A 23,551-nucleotide genomic window follows, 5' to 3' on the forward strand; every position below is an offset into this window, starting at 1 on the left:
ATTTCTGAGGAACAAAGCACCTCAAAATGCACATATTTGAACATCTAGAGGGGCGTGTGTCTCAGTGAAAAAGGCACCATTTTTCCAAGAAAAGAGTCTTGGAAAAATGGTGCCTTTACAAAAATAGCATTTTATTTGAAAAAGAATACATCTAAATTATCCCCCATGCTGTATTTCTTTAGCAGTTGGGGGACAGAATAAAGCTAGCTCCCATTAAAACAAGTTTAATTTTAAAATAATAAAAATGAAAAGAAGCTTCTTTTGCCAGCATCCTATGTTCTTTTCCACTCACATCTGTGCACCTTTCAGGAGAAAAGACAGAGTATAAAAACCAGCAGCTGAGCAGAAACTACTGACAGCAACGGAACTGCTACAGATGACACATTTTGACAGTGGTCAACAGCAAAGGTTTTGCCTCTCACTGGCTCACAGAAGAATGCCCTCTTCAGAGGGGTATAAGACCCAGAACTTATCTGTTCCATAAACAAAGCTCTACCTATGAATCATCCAGTTTCTCTCAGACCCACATCAAGCTAATCAAGCTAAAGTTCCAGGTGTGATTTCTCCTCCAACAAGGGAAGTCTTTTCCCTTCACAAGTTCCACACATTTACTAAAATAATTTGAGACCTCATCAGAAAGCCATTATGCCTGCAAACGCTAAATTATTTAAGTGATTCCTTGTATATAAATATTTCATATCAGAAATTGATTTCCAAATGAAGTGCACATAAAGAATGACCACACTAGGCAGTGTCCGGGTGCATCTTCGTGTTTTAAAAAGCAGGCAGCATTTTAATGCAACTGAAAAACTGAATTCCCCATGAAGTCACATGTGATTACATGTACCATCCATGTAGATGTAGAAAAAAAAATGCTGCCTCTAACTCCCTTCGTGTCAGACTAGAAACATCATACCCAGTAGACTTTTCAGGAAACAGAGCTAAATAAAAAGCTGTGAAACAAATTTTCAGTTTACTAAACCAGATAGTTTTTTAACAGTCATGTCTTAAAAGCACCTTGGGTAACACCAGGGTAAGATTTTAAGCACTCCAACCCTAAAAAGGCTCTGTCCACTAGCCCCTATCCTATGTCAAGGGGTAAAGAAAAAAAATCCTGTTTCTCAAAGTTGTGAGAAGAAAACGGGGCTGTGGTGGACCCCAAGCCTCCAAACACTCACATTCATCCTCAGGGGTGTGAACGGCAGTCACACACAACAAACATCACTAACAAGGACTCCAGGCAGCACAGAATAAACCAGCTAGAAATAAATGAGCACTGAGACCCCAACAAAAACTTCTCCAAGCAGCCTCCAGAGTGTGACAGCCCAGGACCCTGGGGTAGCCCTGAAGTGTGGCCAAGAAGGGAAAGTGGGCAGGAGGTCCTCAATGGAGCCCGTCCCTGCCCTCTCCAACACCATAGCTGCGCCCTTCCTCCATCTTCTCCATGGGTACCCAGGGATGAAGGCACAGCAAGACCAAGTGGGGCTGAACCAAGTAAAAGATGCCCACTTCTTACACCAAGCCAGCCGCACAGAATTGAGCAAATTAGCGTACACATATAACCCCCAAATGTACTGTTCAGCAACGCACCACCTCTTGATGGAGACTTAGAATGCACATATACACAGACTTTCTTTTACCAGAGCAATAGCTGTGAAGAAAAAATTATAGCTCCTCAGTCTTAGCTATAGTTAAATCCTGCTCTCCTTAGCTGCTGTTTTCAGCTTGATGTAGCTAAATTAACAAAATGTTCCCTTGGCATTTAAATTCTTTCCTTTTTTCCTCCTTGTAAGCAGAGTCGGGGGTGATGCATAGTGAGTCAAAAGACAAAGCAACTTCAAAACAAAATCAGTTATTTGTAAACAATCCTTGTGGGGATTTTTCTTCCCTCCTCTCCCCCCACCCCAAGGAAAAGAGCCCTGCCAGTTACAATAGAAAGCCAAGTAAAGATAAATCAATTAGCTTGCTAATTTCTCCCCTCTCATTTATTTAGCTCTGCACTGTATTTGTCGTAATTGACTACAATTATGTTAATTACTAACTCCAGTATAATTACTATATTTATTGTCATTGAGCACGCGATGTACCCACAGCAAAGCTGGCATTTGTCGGGCATCAAGAAAGCAAACTGTCGAGAGGTGATTCTCAGCGAACTGGCGGATGCGGCTTCAGCAAATGAAAGGGCAAAAGAGATTTCATGCACTGTTAGTTTGAAAGCACCGGTTCATTAAGGATATTAATTTTCTGATAACTACACATTTAAGTATGACACACTAGTGCAGTATCTACAGGATTTCACAATTATTAATGCGTGACAGTTTCAAATGCTAAGTGAATCAATTAAACAGCAGCATTCACAATTTGAGAAGAGATAACTGCTTCATAACTACCTAAGACTACAATTTTCACATGACAAAAAAGAGCCATTGAGGCGCCTTCAAAACCTGACAGGTCAAGAAAGAAGTTTGAAACAAAAGCACCTTACAACCATCATCTCTCCTCTTTACTTGTCAGATCAACTTTGCTAGTGTCTCCCCAGAAACGGCATCACATGCCAGCTGCCACAAGGTGATTTTTCATGTCTTGTCAAAGAAATCTTTTATTCTATTTGCTCTGCATTAACATGTTACATTTATTGATCAAGGGCCTGTTCGGCAGCCACAGCAGGGCACTGAGCTCTCCATGCCTACGGGGCTTTGATGTCCCGGTGACATTCCAGCCCGAATAATGCACATACTAAATGGATTTAATGCAGAAATGTGTTTGGGCCTGACAGTTACATTAATAACAGCCCCTCACACTGATAAATATGCAATTGCTACTATTAAGAGTTACCCAATTATGGGGAAAATATTTCTCTACCTTAAAAATAAATCCATCAAGGAAAAAAAGTTTTAACAATGGTGCATTCTCTTAAAATGCTCCTCCAGCTGCAGAAAATGCGCCCAAGTGGGGGGTTTATACCCCCTTCTCCTGCCCTCCTCTCCAATTGTTTTTAATAAGTCTTGCTTTATCTCAAGAAAGGTTTGGGGATTTTTTTAAACCTCTTTTGTTGGTTTTCCCTGCTCTACCCGTCTCTTATTTCTTCAGAACCAGAGAAAAAGCAGACACCCAGGAGACTGAAAAATTGGGTTCTGTATAAACTCAGAGAGGAGCTAAGGGGAGGTGGTGCAAAGGTGGGGGGCACGTAGCTGGTCTCCGTAATGATGGGTCTGGAGAAGGAGGTGTCTTTTTTTTTAATATAAACTCTAAACAAAACATGAACATATGTGTGTGTCTCTCCCTCATTTAAAACCCTAAGTGACCTTGTGCTATGGCAGTGATGGGGGTGGGGGTGCAGAGGGGAAAAGAAAGCAGCTGGGAGAGAAGAGACCTTTTATTAAGAAAAGTCTCGGCCAGGGAGAATTTGTAGTTATTACATCCTGCAATTAAACACAGACACCAGCAAAAAGCATAATCGCTCCCCTTTCATCATAAAGGAGCAGGGAACAGCTGAAATCACCAACATTGCGGTCCCTGAGGAAACAGAAGGAAAAAGGCTTTTCAGAGGGTGGGGTGTGTGCGTGCCAGTGAGTACACGTGCAAGGACAAACATGCACACCCCACCTCTTCTTTTCCCTCCAGGCTCAAAACTCCATGCACACATTAGTCTCAGGGTCCCCGACTCAAAGCCAGGTCAGCAAGTAGGCTGGCCAGGGCATTGCTGAGCCATTTCTCCCTGTAACACTGACCTTCATCTGAGCCATGCCTCACAGCCCAAGGGGTTCCCTGGGAACACCCACCTCCAAGCCAGCCCAGGTCTCACAAGGCCCTGCAAACCCAAACTTTACAAATCAATAAGGTTTTAGAGAAACAGGAGAGAGGAGGAAATGCAACAGAGCTCTGAAGCCTCAAGTTGGAGGTGCAGGATCCACTGTGATCCTGCTACAGTGACTTCCACAGGCTGCTCATGAATTTAAAAGAAAAAATTTCCTCCCCCCACAAAAAAAATATAGGCTTGGAAATGGCCATCCAGCTCCTCACAGGATGAAAGCAATGATTTCAACTTTGAGAAGCAGTTTGAAGTAAAACTGAAGTCGGATCACCGGGGCCATTTAATCCCAGCTCTCCCATTTAATCATCAGGGTAGTCTAGGGCAAATTTCGAAAGCAAATGTTTGGGCCTCAGTTGCTTCATCTGCAAAATGTGAGTAATAACAGTCCCTCATCAAATGTTGTTAGGACTGAATGAAGTAACACACTGATAAGTGTCTGCCCAGACTCAGCATATAGTAAGTGCTCCATAATTCTGGTTATTCATTACAGAACAAACATGACTGATGTCATTTGTTTGATCCAGTGCCCCTGGGCCCCACTGGAGAGCAGAGCCAATCACCTCTAGGTACTTACTCACAAGGCTGCTTTATTGTGAAGCTCATCCACAGCCACTCTGCAAACTATCTCAAACAGAACTCAGAGGCCTTCCTCAACAGAGTGCAGCTGGCACAGTGAATAGAAACTTATTTTTTGTCCAAGGTTGTTCTGTGCCCTGAAAGACATTTAGCATACCCAGCCTCACCCACTAAATGCTAGTAGGACAGACCCCTCTTCCCATCATTGTTACTGAACTTCATGGTTGAGAACCTGGAAGGCCAGAGAATACAAAGTCTGAAAGGGTTAATCTACCAGTCCTCCCCTTCTCCCCCCAGATCACCAGTGCTTACAACAGCCACCCTGATAACACGGAGGACAGCATTGTCCACATGCACAATGATGTCCTCAGGATAGAAAACAGGGCAGGGGGAGAAGATGGAACAGTGAGGCCCAAGATGCTGGGGGAGTAAAATGGATGAAAAGGAAAATAAAAGGCATTACTAAAAAGTCTAGGAATTTCTTACCCTAGTGGTAAACATTGTAGGAAATATGGAGACAATGTTTATGAAAACAGTTTCTAAATCATACTGCACATTACAGGAGCCTATGAGAAAGCTGAACTTCATTATGGCCCCTTAGACAACACTCTCTCCCACTGCCCACCACTTCCCCAGCTCAGTCTTACCCCAGTGGCTCAACACCACATTTTCTCTGGCCAAAAGGTGGAAATCCAGGAAAGCAGGGCGCTTGAGGAGGTAGGCGGTACCTTATAAACCTGCTCCCTTAGTGGTCTTCCCTCCTTCCCGCCCTCAAACTGTTTCTGGTCGTTCCAGTCATGGAAGTCACTACAAAAAGTGCTGCTTCTGAGACATTAAATATTACCCGCCAAGTCATTTTCCACATCACCTTTTTACTGTATATTCCGTGTTAGTAGCTGGAGACACTAGAATTGCCAACGATATTCTTGGAACAAAAAAGATGCTTTCTGCAACATTGCCCAGCTTACAGAGAACATGGTTTCCAAAACACATAGACCCTTGCCTCCTTGGAATCTATCAATGCCCTAGAACTATTTTGAAAATTCACTAAACAGTTTATCTTTCTAAATCCTGTCTTTTCTGCCACTGTCTCTTCCTCTCTCAATGCTTACTGACATCAATTCTGTTGCCACCCCAACTCCAACATCAGCATGCTCCCCAAGTAAGACCACTGCACTGGGGTATTGAAAACAAGGCCCTTGACTGCAAAGAAACAAGCTGATGAAGACCCAATGCCAACAAAATATGCCCTTTAAGCTGTTCTCCTGAGAGTATGGGTAGGCAATTTTTCTCTCTCACTCATTCCCAGTGTAACATAAACAAATGTATGCTCCTAGCTGGCAGGGATGAAAAGTATGTATGAGATTAGTGATTTAGCCTATGGAACGTCAGACATTTGGAGAACTAAGGTATTCATATCAGTTAGTATGGGCTAGGTTATACTGCATTAACAAATATTCTAAAGTCTTCTAGCATAGATTTCTCATTTACAGTCTATGTCCAACAAAAATCAGCAAGGGGTTCTGCTCATTTATGTTAGAACCTAAGACTGATGATCATAACAGGCAGAAGAAGAAGAGGCAAATCTGCACCAGCTCTTTAAGTTTCTGCACAGTGGTCACACCAAAGGGTGCAGAGATGTGGAAACATAACATGTGCTGAAGGAGAGGAAATTCTGAATGTTTGTGAGGAACCCCAATATGACTACTGAAGAAACGGTCCCTGTGGAGGCTCAAGCCTAGGCTTTTAGCCTCACTAGCACCATGTTTAAGCTATAACCAGAGCTATGCTTACTGAAGACCTGCGATATACCAGGTAATCTGTTAGGAATTTACATACAGTTACACTCAACATTTCTGCAATTAGCTTAAGTCCAGTTAAATCACTGGTAAGCAAGGTTTCAAGCCCAGGTGGCCTAACCCCAAAGCCTTGGTTCCTCTTAATTCCACTGCCCATTTTCCCAATTGAGCAGCAAGTTAACAGGCCAAGTTTTATATAGCAGTTCATAACAGAAATAGAAATGCTGGTGCATATGTCCTAGAAGCTTTGACAGTGCACCATATGTCTGCCTCACTGCCTGGGAGAGAGGACCAAGTCACCATCTCTTTACTGGAAATGTCCAAACTCCCCAGTCCTTCTCTTCCATCCTGGGCAAAGCCAGGGAAGCTACAAGTAAGCTCCCACCTAAGAAATGTTCTCCTAAGTGATTCCCCCATTCAGTGTATTTATCAAGGTGATGCTAAATAAGATGTGACTGCAAATAATTTAAATTTTAAAATATAAGCTTCCTGTTGCCACAGATCAGTTAAACCTTCTCGATTTCATTGCCAGATTGACACAGGCATATTTATCACTGTTTTCCTAGGGAGCCCTGCTCTGCCCTCCGTGTTCAACAAGCTCACCAGGCAATCCATGCAAACCACTTAGGGCCCTGGAGGAGAGGAACAGGGCCACCAGGGAGAACTCTGCCCTTTCCCAGTCAGGGGAGCAGGAAAACTAAAGCTGGAACAAATCATTAACAAGCTCTCTTTGCCTTAAGCAGATCAAGGAACCAGTACTGGCTAAAACTGAGGATTTCTTTATTGATCAGCAAAGAGAAAGTGAGATATAAAAATCTTAAAAACAAGCTCAAAGAGGTGAAGGGGGTTAATAGGGGGAAAAGGGGAAACATCTGTAAAACTTTCAACAATAAAGATAAATTTTAAAAAAACAAGTTCAGGGAAGAACTTGGGACAACAGCTATTCAAATATTCTTGGTAGCAGAAATTGGTATAACCTCTCTTGAGGACAATTTGACATCTGTATTAAAGCCCTCCGACAATTCTGTCTGTAGGAAAATGTCCCAAGCAACTAATCAGAGACATATTCATCAATCAGTATTACAAGGATACTTATAATAGAGATATTTATAACAGTAAAAAACCTGGGAACAATCTAAATGTAAAACACTGAAAAATAAGAAACCATTAAAACTATAATGCAGTATTTGAGACGGAAAAATGATTCCAACACAATGTAAGCAAGAGCATCATTTTTAAGATATTTGGCATTAAGATAAATGGTAACCATGGGATCTCTGTGAGACTATCAGTGATTTGAGAGAGGGGTTTTTTCATACCTTTCTAAGTTTTCCAAGATTTCTATATTGATCATTATTGTTCTTATCATAAGAAAAAATCTTCAAAAACTAAAATCTAAAGTATAATTTCATGCACATGTAGACATTGGGCTCATGATAATTAATGCATTCAAGTTCAAGGGGCAACACTACTCCTCTCAGCTGTTACCAGATTAGCAACCTGAACCTGCTATCCCCATTCCAGTTTGGATGGCAGGACCCTGACCCCAGGATTCACATCCAGGTAGAATGAGATCTGGGAGGAGAGGGTAGAAGAGAGAGATGTTTTGAGTCCTTTAAACGAGCCAGAAATTTTATTCAAACCTACTGTCTTGCTTCCCTTTCCAACTTCAAGCCCACACTAGTTCCAGGACTGACATTCCCCAGGACAGAGTCATAGAAAATACAGCCTGAATTCCCATGACCTTCTGCATGGAGACATAACCAGTTTAATATTGGACAACCTGAAGGAAGGAGAGGGGGACTTACGATAGTTACTGAAGAGAGAAGGCTAAAGTGTAATGGGAAGAAAAAATATATAGCAACCTAAAAGTTCAGAGCTTATAAATCCATAACTACCCTTCCCTCCAGCACAAACAGGAGGCCTTAGGGAGAATCAGCAGATCCATCACTTTCATAAGTTAGATTAATAATAACGATGGTCTAGGGCTATGAATTAATGGTAAGACAATAGAAAAGGATGTTCCCAATGTAAGTGGTTAACTGAAGCCCAGTACCTCCCTTTTAACTAACATCTTGGCAAGAAGTGATACAAATGCGGCTACACAAGAAGAAATTCACATGTTAGTATATGCGTGGACTATCTCTGGAAGACTAAAAAGGAGTAGTGCAGAGGAGAACTGGGAGGCCAAAAAACATAAGTGCAAAGGAGACTTTCTTTACACCATATAAAGCTGTTCCATGTGCATATATTAACCATTCAAAAAAAGTGAGTAAATAGAACTCCTTGCCTAAAAACAAATTGTGACCTAAAATACAAATGGACTGCAGCTGATTTTACAATCTATAGGAGTTAAGAAAATTTGTATTGAGGGTATTGCTCTGTTTAAGGCAGGCCCCTGACAGGACTCTCTGGATGTGAAAAGGAAACCTACAGAGATGTTCTAAATGGGGGTGGGGGCAATTTTTCTGTATATACCAAAGTGAGAAGAACTTTATGTTTCTGAGGACAGTTCTGGTAAGAGGGTAAGTGACACAGAAAGGGTTTGGGAGAGAGAGGCACCTGTTCACATGCAGGAAGCCTGATTTTAATGAGAGGCATAGCCAGGGATTTCCAGGAATGATGCCATCCCAAACTTGTCTGCTGCTGTGTGCCACAATTACCACCTAGCCCCTCCCTAGTACACCTCCAACCATCAGTAAAAATCTATACTACATAGTAATATTGTGTTGAGCTTTGGAGAAATTAAGAGAGTATCCCAAGTGGGGCCAGACAAGCTGCCAAGAGGGAGAAGAGCAGACAATAGAACAGAGACATGGTTAGTGCAGGGAGCTATGGGGAATCTGGGTGCAGGGCAAACCAACCAGGAGATAAACTTCCCCAAGTCCCATGGAAACAGTAAAGGGGGCTAGAGAGAAACGTTTGCAGAATGTGGGATGGGAATTTCATTTGGATATGATGATCCCTGCAGCCTGGTGAGCTTAGGTCATCTGTTACCTACTCATTTACTTAGAAGGTAAGCTTATAATCTTTTCTCTTCCCTTCTCCATATTCTCTCCCCAACTCTACTTTTTTTAAAAGAAGAATTAGCTAAGCATCCAAAACATCTTTAATTTTGATCCAGCTGAAAAGGCAAAGACAGAGACCAATGCCTGAACACACTTACATCTTCCCCTGACATACGAGAGAAACAGTGCCGCCTCCCCTCACCCCGTTAGGTAAGTAAGACGGTGAGCCGTGATCCAATCTCAACCATACCCACGTCAAGTCAGGACTGTTCTTCTCCATTCCAGCCTGTAAGTTCCTCCAGCTTAACACCAAGTCCTAATGTGAACCCTTCCCAAACCTTAGACCTCACTCTTCCTCTGCCCATTTCTGCCCTACTCCAGCCAGAACCCAGTGTGCAGTTCACACACTGACAACACCACCAACAGGAATAGGCTCCTGACCAGATGTTGATAGTTCCTCAAACTCAACATCATGGAAATCTCTCCTCTAAAAATAATAAAAAGCGGAACTCCTCCTCTGGATCCATTTTACTGGCCTTCCTCTCACTAAAATTTCCTGCCTCCAGGGGACCCATCATTTCCTCTGATTAATCCTTATAGGTCCAGCCCCTCAGAGTCAAGAGCCCTTTCTCACCACCAACCCCACTCACCACACACGTACACACACCACCACTCCCAGGGTCCAGCCCCTTCTCTGCTAAAGGCAGACAGGGCCCCTGAGTGTGACAAAGACATCTCTGTTTCCTGAGACCTGACAGCCCAGTCCCATGACCTGTTCCCGCTGACACACTCCCCCATGGGGCCCAGTCTCCTCAAACCCACATCCGGGCTCTCACCAGCAAGGCAGCCACAGCCTGAGCCTCTAGAAGCCAGTCACACAGGAAGAACTCCTTCCAATGCCCCAGAAAAAGAGCCCTTTCCTGAGTCCATGCTGAGCTGTTTAAGGGGTGCACATGTCTAAAGCATGGTATAGTCCAGGCTATGTACTCTGTCCTTTCCTTGGGCATTGGGACCAAAAACCATTGTTAATTTCTTTTTTTTTAAATGTCTTTATTGATTTGAGAGAGGAAGGGAGAAGGAGAGAGAAATAGAAACATTAATGATGAGAAAGTCATAACTGATCAGCTGCCCCCTGCACGTCCTGGACTGGGGATCGAACCTGCAACCCAGGTATGTGTCCTGACCGGGAATCAAACCACGATCTCCTGGATCCTAGGTCGATGCTCAGCCACTGAGCCACACCCAGCCATCCTTAATTTCTTAAGAGTCAGCATTTGTTTGTTTGGCATCCTCTCATCTCTATGCATTACTTTGCAACTTTTCAGTTTCCACCTCTCCCCAAAAGCATACAAACCCTTTGGGAATCAAAGATAGTGCACACACAGTACCCACTTTTTACATAATCCTCCAGACACCACTTCTCTGGACATGAGGCATCTCAGTATGGACACATGCTCCTGAGCACCATCCAAAGAAGCTCTACTGGCTCAGCTTAAACTTAAAAGTCCCCTCTAACCCACTGGTGCCTTATGCCCCAAATTCTGTCCATCTTCTCTCAGATTCTTAATTCCCAAGTGTCCTGACTCAGAAGTAGAGAAAGAAAGACTCCAAGGAGTAGAAGGAGAAAAGTGCCTGAGCCTGGGGTGGGATTCGGGCTCCTCATCAATCCTTCCACCCCAAGACAGTTGGTTCCATTCAGAGGATAACACAGTTCTCAAGAGGGCACTTTGGGGGAAAGCCCTGTGTGGGACGAGCTGCCTAGGAAAAACCACCACCCTGACCCCTGCTCATTGATCCCACTAATACCTGCTTTCCAAGCATCTCCTACTTCCTGCCCCCAAACCAGTCACAATCCAAAACCTCTTAAGAAGAAATTAAATGACTCTATTTTCCACTGGAATAATAGAGAAGGTCACATTTACCTTCTTCCAAGACTAGAACAGTTGTTAAAGTTCTCCCTCCCATCCACCCCATGGCAATCATGTTTGAATTACTTTGAAATACCATCTGGGAGAAATCATTATCACAAATATTTAAGGTTCCAATTCATAAAAAGACAAAGAAAGAAAACGCACATACACCCTACCTATGATTTGACAAATCTTTGGGAAATGGGGTTGTCCAGAAGAGCATTCCTAAATGCCCCCCAAAACACTCTTGCTGGTTCCTTCTCATTCCTCCCCCAACAGTATTCTAACTTGTCTGCATGACTATCAGTGAGAAAAGAAAACAACAAAGTGAAACTCTCCTAGGAACTCGTGTGAGATGGATGATGCTCTAGCTCACTGCTTCTTCAGGGGCACAATGAGGCTAGCTGAAAAATCATTCGAAGTAGAGTCAAACGTATGGGGTACGAGTCTATGTGTCTCAGATCCCTGCACAGATGCAGAGCTAGAATTGGGTGACTTACCTGCAAGCTGTTACCAAGGGCACTGGGTCTCCCAGGCCTGGTCTGTGTCTTGTGAAAGTTACATACCTCAGAAGGTTAAAGCTCAGATCAAGCCTCTTTGCGAAATGTCCACAGTCCCTGCCAAGGTGCTCTGGAATTTCTCTGCAGTCCTGGCCTATGTAGGACACCTGGAAATTAAATGGAACAGAAACAATACGGCAAGCGGAAATCACCCAGCTGCTCACAGCCCTGAGTCATTGATCTGATGATTGCTTCCGCAACTTTAAAGGCAAGCTCCTCACACACAAAAATGCCATATTTGTGGCTGTTTTCCTGATCAGATCACCTTTGGGGCTTCAGGGGCTCTGCCAACAGCTCCCCCCTTCCTGGTACACTTAGCATGATGAAGACTAATCCCTGCACAATGGAAATTGGACTAAAATTGGCCTGATTCGATGTCCAAAAAAAATCCCAAATGTCAGAGCATGGTGATATAATCGCAGCAATCAGCCTCTCATTCAGGGGCCTTTCCAACAGCTGCCCCTCTGGCTCTCCTCCTCCACTGTCCCCCCCCCCCCCCCCCAAATGCCCTGTTATGCACATTACCTCATAAAGACACAGCAGATGCACTTACCAGCATTCAACCTGCAGGGTGCTGAGCAAATAGGGTTGGACAAGAAAACCTTCCCAGACTGCCAATCCCATCTTATTACCACTGTGTATTAAATGTCTGCCTCTCTCTGGACAAAGCTGATTCAAAGGGAACAGGGCAACAACTAATGGCCAGGGCTTCCAAGTCTCCCTCCTCCAAGGAGCCTTTTGCAATCAACACCACTCTGCTTGCAGAGCTATTCCCCTACGCATTATTTTGTTTATATTATTATTAATAATCTAGTACAGGCCCAAATACTAAGAGGCTGAACTAAAATTTGATCCTAAAATTTCTGACTGTGTCAGGGTCGGAGGGCTTTCTCACTGCTCCAACCACTCAGTTTTTGAACCCATTTTTACAGACAGCACCCTGCGGGCAGGTTTGGTAACTCATTTCCAAAATCCATAAAACAAGCCTGTGGGTTAGAGTTGGCCAGTGAGTCATGGTATATCATACTTCCCTGAGGGACTCCACCCTGACCTGCCAGGTAGAAATTCAGGCCCATCACACAGCTACAGCCTTGATCCTTCCCTCCAGTCCCCACAAATCCACATTCTTCTACAAATACAGACAAGGATGTCTTGGAATGAGTAAGACATTCCCCAGGGGGTTATGATTCCTAATGGGAAAAAGGATGCCATCTCAGATGTTAGGTTTAACCATAGGATTGCTAATAGTCAATCATTTTAGAACTACAAAAATAGCACTTTCCTATGGCTCAACCTGACACAAATCACACTTCACCCAGCACCCTCAATGCTTCAAGTCATCTCTCAACCCTCTCCTACCCAAGGAGGACACACTGCTGACAACACAATAGCCTGTATTCATAGTCCTTTGGTAACTTCGTTCCTGGAGGAAAGTAGGGAAAAGCGACAGAAAACTAGCTGACTCCCATAAAGTAATTTTGACTGGGGAAGATACAGGCTAAAAAATAAAGGGCTCCGAGTTCAATCTAGCAAACTCTCCCCTTTCTACATGGGACTCATCTTTCTTCAGAACTCCCTGTGTAATAAATTAACTCCTGCTTCCAAGCCAAGATGAAATCATGCACCAAGGAGAGACTTGGGGATATAAAGCTCAATCAATCTAAGGACTTCAATTTCCCTCTGGATGTCCACTCGATCAGCAGCCTGTTCTGTATTATAAGTTCACATTGACCCCCAGGCCCACAGTGCTCACCACAAAACCCATCCTGTCCACCCTGGCATGCACTACCATCTTGTACATATCATCATCATTCAAGACTTCTGCTGCATGCGGCAGAGAAGCTGAGCTTTAGATGTAGAAACTGAGCTCTTTCCTCAGACTCGTCAAGGACTAAACCTAGTAGGAACCTGGTTTGTCAAAACCCCTCATGTTTTATACCAGGAAACTAAGACTTCAGAGGCCTGCCCAGTGTAGTACACCTTCTTAGTGATTGGGTCTGGACCACGTCCTACACCAGGAATAAGGGTTTCCAACTTGGGGGCCATGGAGTTTTTACCAATCCGCATGTGAATTTTCTTGATCAACAAATGCCAATGGCACATCTATCATGGGTTTTGGCTTCAAATTGAGTCTTTCTAACTAAAAGGTCAAGAACTACCTCATGACAGCATGCTGAAAGCCCAGAAGAGTATCAGACACTAAGAAAAGAGATGGATATTTCCTCCCCTTTTTCTTCAGTAGGATTCCCCTTCAGAGGAACAGCTACACTAAGGAGAGCTATCACCACGAAGCATTCTAATCACTCACAACACACCTGACGAGACTTTCATCAGCTTGTTTTATTACATGGTCTTAACAGCACCACATCCCAAGAAAACTGAACAAAGCACAATTAGTTTCCATTCTACAGAGACAGAGACCAAGTCACCAAATTTTAATAGGAAAACCAACTTGACAAGCTATTTGCATATTCAGACCACACTCCTGGCAAACTGGAAGGCTTTTAGAGATGCAAGTTAAACCAACCAACCACACTGAAGGGTTAGAATCAGCTTCGACAGGCTTAAAAGCAGCAGCCGCTGCCAGGCACTGCAGCCAACACTAATGAGAGACCTGTTTAAGAACTGCTCCTCAGCAGAAGACATTACCTCTCAGGATGTCATGAAGCTCCTTGGAGCACACAACCCCCTAATGTAAGACATGAGGCCAGAAGAACCACATCAAAAATTGTCAGCTTCAGCAAACAAGAGAGGGGATGTAGAGATTAATCTTAAATGGCACAGAAGAACACATCTAAAACAGAGAAGTGATTGCATTAAGTCAATTATCTTGATTTAGACTAAACTGAGGAACCAAGTTTTATACTTTTAATTTCCCTACCTTATATAGCCTCTACCCCAAAACCTTCACCCTGTGTGAAATGATAGCATAAAAGGACACCATTATCAGGGAAATTAAAACATATCAAATTCAAGACTTCTACAGAGAGAAAGACAAGATGGTTTTGGCAGGACCTCCACACATATACACACCCAGTCCCTCTAAGGGGTTGCAGAAAATTACCAAACTGCAGAACACCGAGGGTTTCTTTTTGCACTTGGGATGTTCTGGCTCCCAGCACATTTCTGGAGAGGGTGTGTTTGTCCTTAGTCACACAGAGATTTTAATACCTGCTCCCAGCCAGGAGTGAGGAATCCTTGATTTTAAATTTGCAGTACTGGTTCATCCATGCTGTTGCAAATGGTAAGATTTTATTCTTTTTTATGGAAGTGATATTCCACAGCTTTTTTTTATCAATTCATCTATTGATAGGCACTTGGGTTGCCTCCATATAGTGGTTATTGTAAACAACACTGCAATGAATATAATGGTGCATGTATCTTTTCAAATTATTGTTTTGGGTTTCTTCAGATATATACCCAGAAGTGGAATAGCTAGGTCAAAAGGCAGCTCCATTTTTAATTTCTTGATGAACCACCATACTGTTTTCCATAGCTGCTACACCAATTTACATTCCAACCAACATTTGCGACAATGTGGATGAACCTAGAGAGTATTATGATAAGTGAAAAAGTCAGAGGAAGACAAATACTATATGATTTCACTTATATGTGGAATGTAAAGAACAAATAAATGAACAAACAAAACAAAAACAGACATAGATACAGAGAACAAACTGACGGTCACCAGAGGGGAGTAGTTTGGGGAGATGGGTGAAAAAGGTGAAGGGACAACTAAGAAGTACAAATTGGTAGTTACAGAATAGTCATGAGGATGTAAAGCACAGCCTAGGGAATATAATCAATAATACTGTAATAACTATGTATGGCGCCAGGTGGGTACTTGAATTATCAGGGGATCTCTTTGTAAATTATATAATTGCCTAACCACTATGCTGTACATCTGAAACTAATATAAAATATTGGGTGTCAACTGTAATTGAAAAAACTAAAATTTTTTAAAATAATAAAATAAATAAATTTGCACTGCTGGAAGCTCTGTCCGAGTAGAAACAGCCCTGGGAATGAGTTCAAGTCCCTCTGCTGCTACTTACTAGCTGTATTATCTTGGACAGGTCATAATCTTATGGAGCCCATTTCCTCTTCTGTAAACTAGTCAAACACTAACTGCCTCCAAAGGTGTTAAAAATAACGTAACATTTATTAACTGCCTACCACCTTGAGGTTATCTCTTCAATCCTCATGAAGCAGCTCCACTGAATCATGTTATCCTCATTTTACTTAAATTACAGGAATGAGGTAACATTTTTAAAACACACAGCTGTGTCCTCAGCACCTAGTGGCCACCAGATAAATAACTGAATTAGACCAATATCCTTATGGAAGGATTTGTTTTTCTGATGTCTGTTGGACACAAAACTTCAATGCTCAAATCCCAAGTTTGCATTTGTGTCTACCATTGTATTAATGAAACTACTTTAATCGTCATAAACTAGTGGAAAATGAAGATTTAGAACTTTATGCTGAATGTAAATGATGCATTCACCCAAGAGAAGGCCAAGTGAAGTCAAATCCATGTTTATGAAAGATTTTACAGAGAAGTGGAGGGAGAACTGCATTCTCCAGGCCTGTGGAATTCCTAAAGACCAGGGCAACGGCAGTCAGTCCACAGTGGAGTTGAAAGCTATGACCTAGTTCCAGCAGAACAGTATCGTCCATCTCATTAAGTTACTTTAGTTTTACTGATGTTATGGTTTTCGTCTTTATACTTAAACCACCCCTTTATTTGGAGTTTATAGGACTCTAAATGTGAGCCTAAAAAAAGTTACATCTGGTTTTATATTTGTGTATTTAAACAATGTTATGATAAAAACAATATTAACACTGTGGGCTCATGGTAAGTCCCCCGCCACTGTCCGTCCATCCATGTGTGCCCCCCCTCCCCGCACCGCACCTTGAAGAGGATCTACCAAAGTTTGAGAAGTACCATGTGGCACATTTAAGGTACTATCCTATGATGGCCGTCATTAGAAACTGCAAGGGGCAGAATGCTAAAAAGACCCTCACCTCAGCGCTGCCACTCAGGGTTAGGGTCTTTAGGAGGTTTTAGAACATGGGGCACTGAGGCCCCAGGGGCATTTCCCAGCTCCCCCCCTGGCAGGCCCATCTGTTTAAAACACTCCCCAGAGGCTCAAAAATGCCTCACCCACAGGTCAGTGATTGCCCTTGGGCTGTATGGGGTGGGCTAAAAGCAGGGGGTATAGAGAAAATCACTCTGGAAAATGGGGGAAGAGAAAGGAGGGACAGGAAAGTCAGCCCCACTGTCAAGTCCTCCATGAAGCTGGAAGAAGCTAACCCCAGAGAACGCTGGATTTGAAATGGAGAGGCCTAGGGTCTGAGGGGAAGGGGACCCTTCCTGGGCAGAGGCCCTCTCCTCCAGCCTCTTCCTCTAAGCAGTCATGTTAACTCCCAGAAGCCCCTTTTCCCTGACAGCTAAATAAGACCTTTTTTTTTTTTTTTAAAATCCTCACTCAAGGATATGGCTTTTGGTTTTTTTAAAATTTATCTTTGTTGTTGAAAGTATTACAGATGTCCCTTTTTCTCCCCATTCACCCCCTCCACCCCACACCCATCCCCCCAGGCCTTTACCACACTATTGCCTGTGTCCCGGAGTTATGCAAATATGCATATGAGGATATGTTTTCATTGATTTTGAGAGAGAGGAAGAGGGAGAGTAAAACATTGATGTAAGAGAGAAAGATCAATCCGTTGCCTCCATATGCGCTCCAACTGTGAATGGAACCTACAACCTAGACATGTGCCCTGTCTGGGAATTGAACCCACAACCTTTTTGGTGTTCAGGACGATGCTCCATCCAACCAACGGAACCACTAGACCAGAACAAATAAGACCATTTTTAACCTCTCCGCCAGGCTGGTACCTCCCTGGCCTGCTCACTTCTGAACTCTGAGAAGGGGAAAACATTCCCTTTAGCCCAAAGTAATCTTAAAATCTAATTGTGCCTGACACCACCTGCCTTAGGCAATCCAAGGGGAGAGTTTCAATGCCTTAGAACTATTTCTCTAGGGTGTGCAAGGAAGGGTAGGAAGTAGGAGGGCTGGCTTAATCAGAGGTTAAGAAGAGAGACCTGACTTTTCCAGCAAGTAAAAGTCACCTGGTCCCAAAGTGGCTTAGCCCATCCCTCCAGCAATGACTAAAAACGCCTGAGACTTCACTACAGGGCCGAAAGCAAGTGAAGCTGCTGCCTACCATAGTTGATACTTCCCATAGACACCTGTTCAAGAAATTAGGTGCCAAAACAGGAGGGCCCTAGCCTTCCACCTGCCCTGGATAAAGGACCTATGGTTAGGAGCCAAAGCCAGTCTGCAGTGGACCCTCAACCTAGTGCCTGCCAGGATACATAATGATTTCACTATCTTTGGTGGGCCAGGCACTTCTGCCTTCCTGGATTCCTTCCTCCATTATTAAAAAAAATTTTTTAAAAGTATATAGGCACACCTAGGAGCTATGACAGATAAAGCAAGTATCGAAATAAACCAGTCGTGATCTTTTTGCTTGCCTTCAACCTACAGAAAACACTCTGTGAAGCTCGATAAATGGAAAAAAAAAAAATATATAGTAGCCCTGTATTTTACAATTGTATTGGTATAAAGATGAATATAATAAAGTGGTTTTCTTTGATAAGAGTTATTTTTTCTTCTGGTTATTAAAGAAATTAAAACATTTTTGTGGGCCCCCAAACGTACTGTGGGCTAGGGTCGTTGACCACTCTACCTAATGGAGAATTCTGTCCGGCTGGCCCTGGTCAGTGAGGGCTAGGGGCAGAGGGAGGTGGAGGCGACCCGGGCGACCTGGGGGGGGGGGGGGCAGGGGCCCTTTCCCCTACCCCCACAGCTAAGGGTTGTGCCAGGCTCAAGGTGGGGTTTCTTCTCACCAACCAACAGCAGGCCTGGGCACGGGGCAGACTTCCCACCTGCAGACCTGAGGTGCCGAGGCGTGGGCGGGGCCGGCTGGCAGACTTACTTGCGTTCCACTGACCACGAGCCCGGCCATGGCGACTGGGCGAACGCCCGACCCCGGGTGCAGAGCTGGGAGCACGCAGCGTGGCAGCGGCGGGCGCGGGCTGGCCTCAGTTCCGCACTGGGCGGTCAGCTGACCCTGCGGAAGCCCGAGGCGCGGGCGGCCAGGACTCGGCTCAGCTGTGCGCTCGGCCCCCGCGCAGGTGAGCCTCGGCCACCCCGCCGCGCGCGCCGCAACAGGTGGCCCGCGGCGCCCGGCGCCCGGTCAGTACCGCGTGACCGCGAAACTTCCCGGGGCCACCGGGCTTCCCAGGACCCTACCAGGGGACTAGGAATAGCGTCCCCTAAAACTCCATGCTCAGAGCTCTGCTGCGTTAGTAGGGTTAGACTGGGGGGCTCTTCAACAGGGACCCCCCCCCCCAATCTGGGCCGTTGGGAGGGGGCGGGGGTTGGAGAGCCAGGCCTTTCTAATATTTCACAATCCGGATTACGTAACTGCCTTCAGCGGCAGGGAGGAGGGGCCTCTTGGCTGGAACTCCCCTCCCCAATTTTTGAGAGGAAGAAGGCAGTGGAGAGGTTGAAAGGACACCTGGTGGGTGGGTTTCATTTGTGAGGGAGGAGGGGGGAACTGAATTTCCCTATAAATTAAGTGTTGGCTCCGCTAATAGCACCCCTGTTGACAGTAATAAGCCCCGGGAAGAAAGCTGAATGATCTGCCCAAATTTCAGGCTTCTCTTTGTCTCTCCCTCTTCAGAGTAAAGGCATTTGTGAAGCTCAAAGTTATCCATGGGGTCAGACCACACACACTTTCCCCTCATCTGGAAGTGAGGGCTGGCCATTACTGCCTCCTGTCTGGATGAAGTCAGACCTGGTAAGCAGGTAACTGGAAGCTCATGCCTATCCTCAACTGAAAAATTCCAAACTTTGCAGTGCCTATTTTTGCCTTCCATGCCCAGGATACACAAAGCTATTACCAGATACCAATTAGTTGTCATGTTATCACCTGTCCCCTATTTCAGCCAAGAGCTGCCCCAGCCTTAACCCTACTCTATTCATACCAGTGGATATAGGCCCCACTCAAATCGAGAAAGGAAAACTGAGTCCTGACTTGCCAGACTCCAGGTTTCCCATGCATTGCAGGCCTATGTGTAATTGTAGCTCCCCATCTCTGTCCAGGGGGTGTTCACAGGGCTTTCATTGTTCTGTGTGTCTAAACAGCACTTAGAAACTCCTAGTTGTATAGCTGAGGATGATACCTATGATTGTAGTTAAGCATTTTGTGGCGCTCATCACTGTCTCTCAGGCCTGGTGCCAACACACTGTAACGTGAACCCTCATTTTCAGCATCCTGATGAGTGGTTTTGACCTGTGAGGGTTGACCCGCCTGCCCCTCTCTCTCTGCCAGGAGGAGCGGACACAGCAAAGTGGACCTGTAAGAACATAGACCTGGCTGTGTTTACTTTGGGGAATTCCAGGAAATACTGTAACAAAAGGTCCTGCAGGCCCAGAAAGAAAGCTTGCCCTCCAGAGATAAGGGGGATCAAAGGGAATCTTTCCAGGCCTACTGCCCCCCAGCTCCTCGTGCTCCTCCCTCCTTCTCTGCTGGACACACCCTCTCTAGTCCATTGTCCATTTTTGTTTGTTTTTCCTGCCTGAAAAGGAGGAAGCGGGCCCAGTCTCTGTTGGTCATGATATTCCACCCTCCCCAGATCCCTTTCACCTTGACCTTCCTAGAAGGGTTTTGACCAACAGGAGAGATAAACTTACTCAAAGACGAAATTGGAAACACCCCCACCCCAGGAGGAGGCTGCTCAAGGTTGTCATCCATGCCCCTGCCTCCATACACAGCTGCGCCTTCAGAATATAGAAGGTTCTGCAGACTCTATCAATAACATCAAAGTGGACAGGGATCTTTTCCACCTTTCCAAACCCCCTCACTACTTACTCCCTCCTCGACATAGCCACAGGGTGATCGTTCTAAAGGCCTAAAATCTTTCAGTGGTTCCTGAATAACAACACAGTCTAAAATATCTAGTATGTCCCTCCAGATATGTTCCCATTCCTTCAACCCTTACCTCTCCTGCCTCCTCCTACATCTCCCATCCTCTGCTTGGCTTTTAGTTGTTAGTTTTGCCAAGAATAACTCTGGACCTACTCTTGTCTCCACAATGTGAATACACCAGGAGGGCCAGGTGACTGTCAGGGAGAGATAGTTGGGGAAATCAAAAATAAATAAAGTTCAGGACAACTCAGATTGAGGTGGTCTTTGGTGTTTGAAATGTAAGCAGATGATAATGGGGAGCTATTGAAAGTTCTTGAGCAGAGTAGAAATTTGCTGAATGTAGTGGGGGAGGACTCCTCTAGAAACAGACTGGATCAACCTCTCCTTACTCCCCACCCCTCAGCTTTTGGAAGTTAGTCTTCTGAACATAGAACAGGAAATGAAGGAAGAAGGGGGAAGGAAAGGGAGAGAAAAAGAAAGAGAAGAGAATCTGTGTCTCTAGCCTAGACCAAGGATGAGAAGAGAGAAGGATGTTCCTTTGGGAGAGGAGAGAGCAAAGGAATGCTGAGACAGGGCTGGCCCAGGAGATAGACAAATAATTGGAATAGGAGGAGTTTTCAAGAGCAAACAGAGGGGACAAGTCTTGTTGGGCTTCTCCCTGAGCACAGCTCTTTCTGTCCAGGAGCACTGAGGGAAAGGAAAGCATCCTATAGTCACCTGGGTTCTTCTTCAGTCCCTTCACCCCATTCCATAGCCAACTGAAAGTGAGCTGCAGGCACCCCTCCCTCACCCCCATTTTATCCCACAGCCCCTGTACCCTAGCTTCCAAGAACCAGGCACTGTGCTCAGACATTTACAGTACTAAGTTGACAAGAAGCACTGTAATTGTGATCCTACTTTCTGAATCCCAAATTGAGACATGTAGCCTAATTTGTACAGTGTACTTATGATGACCACAGAACAAAAAGTTCAAATCAGATCTAACCTGGAAATCCTGGGTCTATGAATTCTGGAACTCTTAACACGTGCATATGGAGAGTGAGAAGGTTCAACACACACAACTGGACATTTCCTTATCGCTCTTGATGAAGAGGGCAATATTTTATTCCGATTGTCATCTTTGTTATTATTATTATTATTTGGCCCTTTCCCCTAGAGTCCTTCCTCCATCACATTCCTAGGGACAAAAAGGAAGATCCTGTTTACTTCCAATCAAGGGAGTTGATTCTGGGGTTGGCCAGAACCAGTGAAACAGGAACTGATTCCTTAAACCTTCCAGCTCTATGTATCAGCCTCTGAGAGAAGGACAGGACCAGTTAACAAAGTTTTATTAGCATTCCTACCGATCCTTAGCCGAATTTCTATTCAGCTTGGCCTCATTTCTTTCAGGCCTAGCTCCTGGGCAGATTAAGATGGTTGCTGTAATTAATCATGCCCCAGCCCCTAGTTCAGACTCACCACAGTCAGATTTCAATTTTTTAAAAAAGGCTGGATGTCTGCATACAAAATGCTCTTTGTTGCTGAGGCAGCCTCCTTTCAGCCTAAAGGAGGGAGTTTAGGAAGTGTAGCAAAGAGAAAAGGTTTCCAGGCCCTCTCTGCAGAATTTGCACATATGTGAAGGGATTGAGGATGATCTATGCTCCCAACCAGAACAAATTAAATTTTAAAAAATAAATATTAAAGGTAATCATAAGGTCTGGCATGAGCAGTCACTGCACAAATGTAAGATTATTGTTATTATTTACCACTATAATAATTATTACTACTATTATTATTAATTCTCATTGCCTCTCACTTCCCTTCTTTTTGGATCTTTAAAGATTCTGTTGTCTCTCTATTAAAATGCAAACAATTGCAAGGAGTGAGGAAGGGAGTAGGTTTGGGAAGATGAGTGGGAAAGGGGCTTCTGCTTTTCACTCCACTTCTGCGATTTTTGCATCATGCATACTACAACTTTTGTAATAAAAAACAAGAAGGGAGGAGATTAGGATAAGAGGGGCAAGAAAAAAGAATTTACAATTGAAATTGCTATCTGCCAGTCTCTTAGCATTATTTTCACAAATCCCCGAAACAGCAATGAGAAACAAGTCTTACTCCCCAGTTTGCCCGGAACTTGCCCAATACTCCAGTCCTCAGCTGAGCTCAGGAGGGAAGTCATCCCTGACTTGGGGAGAGAGGCTCATACTGGACTGTTGAGAGGGAAAGGGTATACTGACCAGAAGAACCTGCTCAGCTGTATATTGTTCAATGGGGGTGAGGGGAGCAATGTCTAAGCTCTAAGTACCTTCCAAAATTCCAACTTGTCATGGAGTTCTGCCATTTAGAGGCTGAGGAATACCCCCCCACACCTAAATTAAAATATATGGAAATGAGATTCTGAGTCAATAGGTGGTACCCTAGCATCTATGTTTTTCTCAAGTACCCCCAAATCATTTAGAATTGTGATCATCCAAATTCACTGCTTTAGAAATCGTCTACTCCAACTACTGATTGTGCAAATGGAGACCTAGAGAGTCACCCAGCAAATGAGCAGCTGACCCAAGGCCAGAACTCTGATCTGAAAAAAATAAAACAGGACTCCTCCTATGTTCCAGTAAGAACAGGGTGAAGAGACTGGGGAGGAGCGCCAGAAGGATGCCATTTCACATCTAATCGCTTCTTGTCACGTTTTAACCATTTTCCTCATATGGAGCCCCACGCTGATGGATCAGAAATAACATTTTCAAAGTTATATCTGCAAGGAAATGGCTATTAATGTTCTTCCTCTCCTTTTAGAGTGCTGAGAAATACATATTAATTTTCTCTCTACTTATATTGCCTATTTGCAAATTGTATTCACTACCCAGTGCTCCAATTTGTTCTACCCCTGAAGAGATTATGA

At 44.2% G+C, this 23,551-nt stretch overlaps 1 protein-coding gene across 1 annotated transcript in view; it reads right to left on the reverse strand.

Annotated features, from left to right (window-relative positions):
* LRMDA (leucine rich melanocyte differentiation associated) overlaps window positions 1-18,730 on the reverse strand; it is a 957,694-nt gene extending 938,964 nt beyond the window's left edge. Inside the window, exons 1-2 of the mRNA XM_016224104.2 lie at window positions 18,673-18,730; window positions 11,674-11,774 (exon numbers count right to left, since the gene is read on the reverse strand). Of these exons, the coding sequence (XP_016079590.2) occupies window positions 11,674-11,774; window positions 18,673-18,702 (131 nt within the window). The 5' untranslated portion in view covers window positions 18,703-18,730. The remainder of the gene's footprint in view (window positions 1-11,673; window positions 11,775-18,672) is intronic.
* Window positions 18,731-23,551: the final 4,821 nt, after the last annotated feature.

This window comes from Miniopterus natalensis, chromosome 14 (assembly GCF_054644295.1).
Source record: "Miniopterus natalensis isolate mMinNat1 chromosome 14, mMinNat1.hap1, whole genome shotgun sequence".
Taxonomy (NCBI): domain Eukaryota; kingdom Metazoa; phylum Chordata; class Mammalia; order Chiroptera; family Miniopteridae; genus Miniopterus; species Miniopterus natalensis.